This window comes from Leptodactylus fuscus, chromosome 2, assembly GCF_031893055.1.
Source record: "Leptodactylus fuscus isolate aLepFus1 chromosome 2, aLepFus1.hap2, whole genome shotgun sequence".
NCBI lineage: Eukaryota > Metazoa > Chordata > Amphibia > Anura > Leptodactylidae > Leptodactylus > Leptodactylus fuscus.
In genome coordinates, this window is record NC_134266.1 from 253259169 (window position 1) to 253272104 (window position 12936).

Genomic DNA, 12936 nt, shown 5'->3' on the forward strand with positions numbered 1-12936 from the left:
TGTGTCGTCCCCCCTGAGTCATCTTACCTGAGACCTTTAAAAGGGGGAAAATAGGTTTTGGTCTACTAAAAAATGGCCGACGCCTCGTCCACTATTGTGTCCCTGGGTGGAGACAACGGCTTTCATAATCGTGTGGCCTCTTGTAATAGTAAAGGCAGGGAAAGGAGTCTGGATGCGTGACGTCATGACCCGCTGGAAATTTTCACGGCGCCATTTTGGAGCTACTGCTCGGACCTGCGTGTTTGATAGCTCTTCACGGTAGATTCCCCATAGTCGCCTCTGTTATAAGATGGCAATGGCGAACAGAAACCTGAAGCAGGTGCGCATTGAGAAGAATAACAACGGAAGCAACAGCAATGAAATGGTCTCCCCTCCACAGCAGCAAATGGTACCGCCGGGGAAGAATAACAAACGCAGCCTGGACCTGTCTGAGGGGGACCCGGCGCTAATGCCTCCTAAGATGGAAGAAGGGGAAGAAGAACGGGGGGTGACCATTGACATCAAGAGCTTTCTGAAGCCGGGGGAGAAGAGCTATACCCAGCGGTGCCGCTTATTCGTGGGCAACCTGCCGACCGACATCACCGAGGAGGATTTCAAGAAGCTCTTCGAGAAGTATGGAGAACCCAGCGAGGTGTTCATCAACCGGGACCGGGGCTTCGGCTTCATCCGCCTGGTATGTATTTCTGTGTGCGCCATGCCTGTAGTGTGCTGCTAGTACAGGGAGAGCAGGCTGCAAATTACATACAAGTCAGTCAGATGATTTATAGCTGCTTAGGTTTCTCTGGTCCTATTGACAGTGTATCAAAATGTAACTTCTTCCATGCAGTGTTTGTTACTTATAACCTGTCATCGCAATGAGGATAGATACACTGTAAATAATTGTATACAAAGAGACTGCCCATTGAAATCAATGGGATCCCATCTGTCTCTTCTTCATCAACAAAAGGTGGACTTACAAGAAGAGTATAGCCTGTTGTGGTCAGAGCAGGCAGTGCATGTGGTAGACAGTGTTACCGGGCAACGCCACAAGCATGTTTTAAGGCTATGTTCACATGTGTGCTGAAGTTGACTCCTTCGCAGTGTCTTTCTGAAAATCGGCAGAGGATAAAGTCTTGCATGGGGAATTTTTCCTTTATTGTTTGTTTTAAAACGATGCACCGTGTTACCGTCACTGGGTCCATCAGGCCACTATTTTATGCAACGTTAGTATGAATCTACATCTAGGTTTACTTCTTCAGGTGTCCGTCTACATTCATTCAATGTTCAGTCATGCTGTATTGCTTTTCTGATGGAAGAAAACATTAGTCGTGTTTACATAAGTGTCAGTGGGATTGGACACATCAACCTTATGACAGATGAGAGCAACAGACTCTAATAACAGTAGTGTGAACATAGCTTAAGGCTGGCGCACATCTGTATCGGAGACTCCACCGCAAAATCCAGTGAAAATTGGCAAAGAGAAAAGTGCTGCACGGTGAATTTTTCTCTCCGCCAGTTTTGGTATAAGAACTGCATAAACTTGACAGACCCCGTTATAGTCTATGGTGTCAGCATGTAACCGCTGTTTTTGCAGACTGGTTCTCCATCACTTGGCTTACCTGGTGGTAAACCTAGCCTAAAGCAATAATATACTTAGTTATGGTGGCTATTTTTTTGTGTATTCCAGGATATTCCTGCTGTTTCTATGTCAGCTGTTTTCTATAGACTGGGGGAGACTTATTAGTCACCTGCATCACTTCTGTGGCATTAACTGTTTAATGACACTGGGTGGTTTGAGCATTAATACTCTGTGACTTCATAGATACACTGTTGTATAACAATTGTATACAAAGAGACTGCCCATTGAAATCAATGGGATCCCATCTGTCTCTTCTTCATCAACCAAAGGTGGACTTACAAGAAGAGTATAGCCTGTTGTAGGCAGTGCATGTGGTAGACAGTGCTGCCAGGCAACGCCACAAGCAGGTTTAAGGAACTCCCTCTCTCAGTACAGAGCAATAGATGCTACTTTTGAGGAGGGGTGTTCCTGATAGACTGTGAGAAACACCCTTCTAACACTGAAGAGCTACAGTACCGGCACTGATGGTTCTTCAGCGGGGGCATGGAAACGGGAAAGTCGATAGTGCGCTGAATTCAGTGCACGGTCGGCTTTCTAGCGGTGTATTACACCACATGTGCCCAAGGACGTGAAAGGTCCTCTTTAAATGGTTATTAAATATGCGGACACCACATAATTTTATTTATTTTATTTTATTTTTAGGAATCCAGAACGCTTGCTGAAATAGCAAAAGCAGAACTCGATGGCATGGTGCTCAAAAACCGACCGCTGCGTATCCGTTTTGCAACTCATGGCGCAGCATTGACTGTTAAAAACTTGTCTCCTGTGGTTTCAAATGAGCTCCTTGAAGAAGCCTTCTCCATGTTTGGCCCAGTTGAGAGAGCAGTAGTCATTGTGGATGATCGTGGCAGAGCAACAGGAAAGGGATTTGTGGAATTTGCAGCAAAGCCCCCAGCACGAAAAGCTCTTGAGAGGTGCACCGAGGGAGCCTTCATACTGACAACGTAAGTGGTTTTAATCTAATTCTGGACTTGAAGTTTTTTTATTCTTATGTATGATTGTCTACTTGTTTGGGATTGAGTGTAAAGTGATAGTCCTTTATGTTTTTTTGGTATTGTGTTGGAACATTTTTGTAATTTACTTAACTACTTCTTTTGATCTTCCATAACTTTCATCTTCCGCCACACACGAAGATAGTAACAGAATTGGTCTTCCTTTGGCTCCGTGCAGTTTCTAAATTTACTAATCTTTCTCTGCCCCTCTCTGATCATAACCTTCTGTGTCTCACCATCAGTACTTTCTCTCTTTCACAGTACACACCTACCTATCATACATATAGGAATTTACTTATTAACACCCAACACCTCTCAGATGCTCTACAGTCCTCACTATCCCCCCCATCTCTTCACTCTCCTGTGCCAATATGGCCACCAGTCACTATGATGAAACTCTTAATAGTACCCTGGATGAAGCGGCTCCCCTCTCAACTCAAAAATTTCGACACGAGGAAACCTGGGGAGATGTTAGCCCTAACCCCAACACTGTCCCCTAGTGAAGCACAGAGACTGTCTCATATTTATCTCTTGCATAGGGTCTATAGGACTCCACAGAGACTGTTCCGTATGCATATCCGTTCTGATGCCAAATGCCCCCGCTGTAGTATGGAACCCGCACATCTCCTGCATATGATGTGGGAGTGTCAGGAGTTAGCCAATTACTGGAGTCAGGTACTGTCCTTGCTTGGCCGGGTGTACTCTATTGCACTTCTGCGATCACCATTAGTTTGCCTCCTAGGTCTTTTGGGGGAGGGTGTGGACACGGAAAGCCCGGATTTTATAGGGTTGTCTAGGGTATTATACCAGGCAAGAAAATTGATTGCTTATCATTGGTTGGACCCGAGCCCTCCTTCTCTAGTGGAATTGATCTCTAGAGTTAATAATACTATTAGGTTGGAGAGGGGCGTATATATACAGAGAAAGGCCCAAACTAAATTTAAAAAAATTTGGGGAGCATGGTTGGACACACCTGGCCTTCCCTCCCCGTCTCTGATTAGGAACAGATCTCTCACTTCAACTTTCTCTGTTTCCTTGATCCACTGAGTGCTATTCTTTACATGGAAATCAAAGGAGGTTCGGGAGATTTAGCGGGGGGGGGGGGGGGGTCCTAATGGATTCCCCCCCCCCTCTTTATATGTCGGATTGTGTCTCCATATTTACTTTGAATTGTTGTGTTGCTGTTGTTTTATTGATTGTTTGATTTCATGTAAAGAAATTTTTTTTTAATAAAAATTATCTGATTAAAAAAAAAAATTTCGACACAGGAATCAGCAACCCTGGCAAATGCTTCAGACTTGTGTTCTTTAGCGGTGCTCTTGGTGTGCCGAACATTTGTGGAGAAAACCGTGTACACCTGCAGACTTCCTCCACTACAAGTTTATGCTGATTACCTATAGCTCTGTCCTTCACCCCTCCAAACAAGCGGATTTCACTGCTCTCATCTCTTTTCTCTCTCCAGTAACTCTAAAAGACCCTTTGAAACTTTTCACTGCAGAAGACCTTTCCACTTATTTCCAGGGCAAACTTGAAAAGATCTGTCAGGGAGTAGCTACCCAATCCCCGGCCAGTATTGATCCTCTCACCTACCGTACTTCATCTTATTCATTCTCCTCTTTTGAACCAGTTACTAAAGAGGAATCTCCCAGCTCCTTTCTTCTTCTCACTCTACGACCTGCAATAATGACCCGTTTGCCTCACACATTCTCCAGTCTCTGTCGCCTGCCATCACTATTTAACTTACTAAAATATTTGACCCCTGTCTTTCTTCTGGAATCTTTCTCTCCTCTTTCAAATATGCTGTAATAGTTGAAGAAGAAATCCTCCCTTGACCTGTCCTGTGCTGCTAACTATCGACCAGTATCTAATCTCCTCTTCCCCCTCTAAAATCTTGGAACCCTTGGTCTATTCTTGTTTAATCTTTATTTCTGCTCTCTTCCTGACCCCTTACAATCTGGCTTCCGCACTCTGCACTCATCTGAAATGGCCCTCACAAACGTCTCCAATGATTTCCTGAGGACCAAATCTAATGGTGATTATTCTCCTCTTATTCATCTGGATCTCTCAGCAGCATTTGACGCTGTAGACCACGAACTCCTCCTCACTGTGCTCCGCTGTGTTGGCCTCATGGATACCACTCGGTCTTAGGCCCCTTTCTCTTCTATACGGCCCCTTTTGGACAAACAATCACCAGATTTTGCTACCAGTACCATCTTTATGCTGATGACTGCCTCTCTTGTGTCTCAAATATTATGTTGTCTTTTTATCTGTAACTGAATATCTCAAAGACTAAACTACTGTTGTTTCCAGCATCTAACAGACCTAACTGATAACTCCTAGGCTTTGTGCCCGCTTCCTCAGGGTTATGCTTAAAGGGAGTCTATCATTGCAAAAAGTGCTTTTGAGCTAAACACGTCTGAATAGCCTTTAAAAAGGCGATTCTACTACTACCTTTACTTCTTTTTTTGTTGTCCCACCGTTACTTTTGAAACCACTTTCTTTATGCTAATTAACCCCATGGAGCTAACTGGGCGTTCCCCAAGGCCTCAGAGCACCCCTACGACATACCTTTAATACCGCCCCTCCACTCCTGTGCTCTGTCTGCCCTCCTCCTGGTGGCATCTTTTTTTTTTAAATTGTTTATTTATGAAAATTTGTAACAATAAAGAAACACAACATGTCTACCAAGCCAGAGGAGATCACAAAGAACAGTACAATAGAAAATGATGAAATTACAAATGGTCCTGGTGGCATCTTTGATGGAGTACGAATAGTTGTTCCCTTGACCATAGAACAACATTTGCTCCTGTTCACAGATATTTTTCTGGGAAGGTCTTGCATATTTCAACATTTAATGACATGCTATATCCATTGCACCAATATGGCTTCACAGAATAAGAGTCTTGGTGCTGAACTGCCAGTCCAGACCTTTCACCAGCAGAAAACGCTTTATGAAATGAAAAATCCAGTAAAGACCCAGTGCTGTTGCCCAGTTAGCACTGTATATAGTATCATATAGTACAAGTATGGGACAACCTTTGCTCTTCCAGAACTTCAGCCATTGGTCTCCTGACTTGCTAGATGTTTGCAGTCTCTTGTCAAAAGAGGAGGGATGATGCTACACAGTGGTAGACATGACCCTGCCCAACTTTTTCAATATGTTGTATTAGAATGTTTTTTTTTTTTTAAATGATTTTTTTTCAAATGAAATTGTAAAATGTCTAACTCCTATGTTCTATTGTTAATAAAATGTGTAGATGAGATTTCTAAATCATTGTATTTTTGTTTTCTTTACATATTATAGTGTCCCAACTTTTTTTGAATTGGTTTTGTGAATCATATGCAGCGCTATAGGTTCAGTTTTACTGGAGTTTTTTTGATTACTCCATTGGCACAAATTTATATATTGGCAACACTTTATAGATTATAAAATTACAAAGCAAGCCAAAGACCTCCTCTTCTTATTGATCCATCAATTCTTGTGACAGTCTTTGCACATCCCTTTGATGTACCAACACGGCCATGTGATTGCTGTAACCAGTCACTGATCACAGTGGTGACCCTCTATAATAACCATGGCTGCAAAGTCACATGTCGCTGTCAAAGTAAGAAGTAAAGAGCCCAGCAGTGTCTGAATGGAAGCAGCAGAATAGTGATACAGCGAGTGTCATATTTTTCTGTTTATAATTTGCCTTAGCAGCTGACTGCAAGCTCAATATTCGGGTCTAGTTTGTAGCCAAACAAGACTATTTAGGGTCTGATGCAGAATTATTATCTCAGTTGTTCTGTATCGATTATTTTTAGGACACCTCGACCAGTTATTGTAGAACCAATGGAACAATTTGATGATGAAGATGGCTTGCCAGAAAAATTTATGCAGAAGACTCAGCAGTATCTCAAGTAAGTTAATGCATTGTATCATTACAGATAAGGTTGTTACAGACCTTATGGTGAAGTGTTGTGTTTCTAAGGTTGACAATTTCTCCATCCTTAATATCACTTTCTCTTTAGGTCGTCGCCTGGACCCTGCATAGTTCTGTTGTAGCAGCCTCTGTGCTCTGGAAACTTGTAGTGGACGGGTGACACATAGTAATAGAAGTGGCATGGCAGCCCCATCCACTGTATAGTGGTGATTCCTGTGATCTGTGCCACGGCTCCTATTACTTCTAGCACCTGGAGGCTGCTAGAGTAGCTGATCTGTGCAGGGTCTGGATGGAGCCTGTGGCGTCATTCGGTTTGCTCATTTGATGACGTTTTGATTCGCTAGAATCTGATACAACGGTATTATTAGCATTTACCATATGGTGGCGTGTAATGGGTCTTAAAATATGTATGGCAATAGGCATTGTGTAACATACTATTTTATATCTTACTGGATGTTGGAAGAACAAGCCAGCTGAAGCTTTTACCATCCACTACAAAGTATAAACTAAATTACTGTTAATAAAGCCACATAATTCTGTTTGGCCAGTCAGTAGAATGTGTGGCAAAAAAACATCACCAGTCCCACACCAGACCTTCTGGAAAATGGTTTATGAGCATTAAATGGAGTTCATTGTATGGAGTGCTGTATACATGGAGTGCTGTATATATTATTTTCTGACTCATAGCAGCAATATTTGGTGAAGGGTGTACAGCTGGAAAATAGCGCAATTTGTAAAATGACTTTCTTATGTAATATTTGTGTGCGTGCGTAATAGGTCTGGGCGAATAATCGAAAAATAACTGAAACTTTGTCAACCTGGGTAAACTGACGTGATGTTGTTCATGTTCATTAATTTTTGTTCAGCTGTTATGATATTTGCTGTTTCGTTTAGGCCCAGCCGAAACTGCTATTATACTGTGGGTTCCCCTAGATCCCAGAGTATAATAAGTGGAGGGTCCCTGAGGGATCACACTAGAGGGCAGGAGAGGTAAGGTGTAGTTTGTTTTTATTTCTTCACCTCCCCTGACCCTCCACTGCTTATACTCTGGGGTCTAAAGGGACACTACAGTACAATAATAGTAGTTTCTGTTCAGTCAGAATGAAACCGCCAGGCGAACCTTGTATAACTTTTTTTTTTTTTTTTTTAAATTACAAAATTGATTTATATTACCAAAATAAATAAAATTTAACTGTTTGCTTTCAGGGAAAGGGAGGAGCCCCCAAGGTTTGCTCAGCCGGGAACATTTGAGTTTGAATACTCTTCTAGATGGAAAGCTCTGTATGAAATGGAGAAACAACAGAGAGAGCAAGTGGACAGGAACATAAGAGAAGCTAAGGAAAAATTAGAGGCAGAAATGGAAGCAGCTCGCCATGAGCATCAGCTGATGCTTATGAGACAAGGTAAGAATTCCCAATTTTTTTAAAAATTTTTTATCCTCATCTTTGAGATTTATAAGTGCTTTATTAAAGACTGTACATACACATATAATACGTTGTTTTTTTTTTTTTTTTTTTTTTGTTGGGGGGGGGGGTAATTTTCTTCCATGTATTGTGAAAATCGACAACTTGAATGGTATTACTATACCATTCAATACAGTAAACCACAACGTATACAGCATTAATAATCCTGTAATTAATCATCCGAACGAGGACTGCTTTAATACTCTGGGGTTTCTATACACACTGAAGTATAAATTGCAAAGGTCCATGGTAGGTGAGCAAACTCGCATCTCCTGGGCTCCAGCGCTTGTCTTCATCCTCTTCAGGCCTACTGAGTCACACAGTGTTCTGCTTAGGCTTTTTTTTTTTTTTTTTTTTTTTTTTTTTTTTTTTGAGCCTCAGTGATCACATGGTGATGTCACACAAGGCGCAAGCATCGCAATGTCATGTGAACTGAGGGCCAATCATAGACCTCCGCAGTCCTTGACGTCATTCAGGAGGCCTGAAGAAGACAGGGCAGGCAAGTAACGTTGTGTGAGTTTGCTCATCTCACGTGGGCCTCTGCTAATTATAATCCAAAAAAATATAAAATCTAGCACCACTCAAAAAATAAAATGTCTTTAATAAATATAACATTTATTCCTGAGATAAAATTCATCCTGAAGTTCTTACTTACAAAATCCTGCGCATTTCAAAGCTAAGGGCAGGCCTTACAGCTCAGCGTCATCACTGTGCTGTGAGGAAGCCCCCACCCTCCAACTGTACTCTAACATAGCCTTGTACTGTCTGAGGGGGTGTTTCTTAATGCCCAGAGATGACAAGGATAAGACTAGGATGTACTAAATGTGAGTTTTGCTACCATGTAGCACCAGTGCTTGGGTTCAGGCTTTTGGATCATCGGGTTTACTTAATAGTAAAATAAATAAAATAACTTGATATATTTGCACAGATCTAATGCGACGCCAGGAGGAGCTGCGAAGGCTAGAGGAGCTAAGGAATCAGGAGCTTCAAAAGAGAAAGCAGTTTCATATGAGGTAACTTTTTAGACTTTTTTTTTTTTTTTTTTTCTCGAATGACTTGTTCAGTGTATAAACTTGTAAAAAGAGAATGCAGCCCCTCACAAGTCAGTTACTTTCCTTCATTGAGCTGCATTCAAGAGCACACTAGAAGAGGATTTGCATTTGCACCTTCACTCTAACGTTGGAGTGTCCATTGTTCCGGTCCGTTGGAGGACCACAAAAACAGACAGACCACTAAATTAGCAAAGCCCAACAGATCTGTGGATAAGCCCCAAATATGAAAATTTGATTTTGCGGAGGAAACCATTTTTATAGAGGCTGCTTCACTGATTCCAGGAATTTTTTTTTCTATCTCCCACATTGTCCCGGCAGTTGGTTTTGTTCTCTTCTGTGCTGTGTAAGCCGGCAACACACATTAGATTTTAGACTGCTGAAGTGGCACATTTTGGACTGTTTGTTTGGTTGTACATAAACCTATGACTGTGCCATGCGGCCAACCATCATTTCAAGTTGGTCAAAGCTAAAATCTGATATATACTTTTTATCTGTTGTCTGTCTATGATCTGTTGTGTATAGGCTGACCTGTGGGAGATTTATATATATTTTTTTTATTTATTTTTATTACAGGCAAGTATTTGTACTACTAACATACACCTACAAAGTTCCCCTCATTTCCTGTTTTCAGCACTTCATTAGCATTGAGTGACTTTTATCTTTAAATTTTATGAGTGTCTGAAATGGTTGAAGGCTTGTTGAAAGGGTTGTGGCTGTTCATGTGGCTTTATGACCAACCAACCACCGTTTTAGAGGAGCAATGGCAGTCTAAAATGTAATGTGTATAGCCAGGTGTGCAGTGTCAGGAAGGAGCAGGCAAGGGGAGAGCTCAGAATTGCACCCCATAGCGTGCTCCTCCCACCTGTCTGTACAGAGCCTAAATAGCACATGAGGCACCAACAGCACTTCAATTCTATCTCTGCCAGAATCGGTGCAGCAGTGCCTGTTGAATGATGCAAGCGGTTGGATTTGGCTAAATTGGTGAAAGGTTCTCTTTATAAATTATATTTATTTTATAGTTTTTTATAATATATACATTTTTTTTCCCCCACATGATTAAGTTTAATTAATGAAAATAAAATTTGTGAATCTGTCCCTTTTGGGAGTCACTAAAGTACCGTATATACTAGAGTACAAGCTGACCCGAATATAAGCCGAGGCCCCTAATTTTTCCACAAAAAAACTGGGAAAACTTATTGACTTGAGTATAAGCCTAGGGGGGAAATGCAGCAGCTACTGGAAAATTTCAAAAATTAAAATGGTCGACGTTTTTGGGTGCAGTAGATGCTGGGGAAGGGGAGGGGGTGTTTTGGTTGTCTGTCTGCCCCTTCCCTGAGCTTTGAGGACTGTTCTTTTTCTTCCCCCACTTGGAATTCAGTCTGGCTGACCGGGCACTTTCAGACAACAGGATACCTAATGTGTTTCCCAGTAATTTTCTACTTTTGTATGTATTCTAGGGAAAGGAGGGATTTAGAACTTTAATTTTATTTATTTATTTTTTTTGCACTATTTTATGGGAGATTCTATACATTAATATTGTGGCTGGTCATAGACCCCCCCCCCCCCTCCTAAAAATAAATAATAATAAAAAAAAATTTGTGTTTTATAACTCATTGTGCCATTTTTCTAGAGGGGTTGTTTGTTCCTCACAGTGACGCTAGGTTGTAGTGCCTGCCCTCCTGATAGTGGAGGGATATCGTTGCTGGATGCTTACCGGCAAAGTTGAGCACACTGTCAGCTTTCTTTTCCAGCTGGTTGATGATCTGACTGGATAAGCTGATATGGTTCCTGCCATCAATACTACTAAATAACCCTTTTGTTACTTGCTGAGAGGAATCATTCAATTACACAGATTTTGGAAGGGCTGTTTTGGTCCCTCCTTCTGTTGCAACTCCTCCTTATCTATACCGTTTGTCTAATTGTCTTTAAATGACATTTATTATAGACATGAAGAAGAGCAGAGACGGCGTGAGGAAGAGATGATTCGTCAGAGGGAGCAAGATGATCTAAGACGTCAGGAAGGTTTCAAGCCGAATTACATGGACACTGTAAGTACTGTTTCCAAATTCAATACACTTTTCACAGAACAAGTCTACACTATGTAAAATGATCGTCCTCATCCTGCTAATTGTTGTAATTGTCCTTGTGCTTCTAGGCATCACTTTATTTTGTAAACTTGCTGTATTGTTTTTGTTTGTTCTTTTTCTATACATATATTTTTTTTCACACCTCACTGCAATCCCTGTGTAAGCAGGTGCCAAAACCAAGATAAAGAATAACCTTCTCCAGCCTTTCACAAAACCTTATTTATTGAATAGGCAAATGAACTTAAAATCTTTTTTCTTGCCAACTCGGGCTTCCAGTGGCTGTGATTATGGGAATAGGGGATAAGTGTAATGACTTATTACTCAAACAATTTTTATTTTTGTGAAAGCAAAGCAAGTATAGTGTCTGTTTCTAAAAGATGTAAATGTAATAGTTTATGAATTTAATTACTTTACCTTACCCTAGGGAAAATGTCTTGTCATTTTATAATAGATGGTGTAAGGTTGGTTCAGATCTTTCAGCCATCCATTTACTGATATGTTAAATTAATTTGCTGAAAATTTTTTAAATGAAAGGACTTACACTTACAATTGGGCTCAATGTTTTAAAATAAATGGCTAATAGCCAAGGACAGACAAAAGAGGTAAAGAATAAAATCCTTTAATTCAGGAAAGAAGCCAGTGATTGCATCTGCATTTAATATCTATAATTGTATGATATTAGTCGGTAACATTGTTCACGTCGTTCAACAGGTCCTGATGCTCCTGCAGGAATGTGTGTTATATAACACACACACTACACCTACATTCATACGCTCTGTGTATATGTGAGTGTGTGTTTATGTATGCACAAGCATGTAGCATAAAGGGGTTGTCCACGCAATAATGGACCAATATATTATTTTGTAAATTGGCTGGGGCTGTTGGGAGGGGGGGGGGGAGAGGTTGGGAGGGAATTGATGCTATCCATGCTATGATGCCTCCCTCCCAGCATGGTCCGTTCCTCCACGTCCATTACTTTGCGGTGGGAGTCCCCACCCCATGAGACAACTGAGACAGATCAGGCATGTAATGTCGTCTTCCTGAGGACGCCGATTGGCTTTAGCGGAAGGAGTCCCAGATGTCACTGGCAGTTTCAGTTTGAGAAGACAGCCCAAAAGAGGGCCCGAACCATGCTGGGAGAACCCCGGAGCACAGAAAGAGTATCATAATAGATATATGTAGACAGATAAATAATTCCCCGTCCCCCTATCCTATTTAAAATATAAAATATTTGCCTGGACAACTTCTTTAAGCATAAGCTTAGGCAAGAATTGTCATGTTTAAGGAATTAATAAAATAAGAGATAAGATAATTCTTTAATAGTCCCACACTGGGGAAATTTCAGTGTGTTACAGCAGCATAGTAATACAGGTACAGGATAATACACAGTAATATATTACAGACGTAGACACACATATGCTGAGAATCCTAATAAGCTCAATATTATTATTGGAATTCTCTTTTTGATACAGATTTTCACACTTGTGTATTGTAAAGTCGACCAAGTTTGACTTAGGTATCTCACAGTAACAGATTTCTCTGAAATAATTGTATTCCCTAGCTGCTAAACTTGTGCATCAGTTTGTTCTGGAAATGTTATTGTTTATGCGCTTATATGATACACAGTTATCATTTCATGAAATACAATATAAATTGTGGGTGGCTTTATAGCTTTGTGTAATTTTTTAGGACCAGCAGATGAGTTTGCTTTTTAATGCCAGCCATCTTCCATTGTTTTATCTCGGCGTTCAGGTCATTTATACAAGCTTTTAACCTGGCTTCTCCTTATTGTCAAGGGTGG

At 41.0% G+C, this 12936-nt stretch overlaps 1 protein-coding gene across 5 annotated transcripts in view; it reads left to right on the forward strand.

Annotated features, from left to right (window-relative positions):
• The first annotated feature begins 204 nt into the window (after positions 1 to 204).
• PSPC1 (paraspeckle component 1) overlaps positions 205 to 12936 on the forward strand; it is a 65976-nt gene continuing 53244 nt past the window's right edge. For all 5 annotated transcript variants that reach the window (XR_012715117.1, XR_012715118.1, XM_075266066.1 and 2 more), the window contains exons 1-6: positions 205 to 673; positions 2261 to 2562; positions 6415 to 6510; positions 7740 to 7936; positions 8925 to 9009; positions 10994 to 11096. Coding sequence is in view for 3 of the 5 variants with exons in the window: in XM_075266066.1 (XP_075122167.1) it covers positions 290 to 673; positions 2261 to 2562; positions 6415 to 6510; positions 7740 to 7936; positions 8925 to 9009; positions 10994 to 11096 (1167 nt within the window). In the remaining 2 variants the exon portion in view is untranslated. The remainder of the gene's footprint in view (positions 674 to 2260; positions 2563 to 6414; positions 6511 to 7739; positions 7937 to 8924; positions 9010 to 10993; positions 11097 to 12936) is intronic.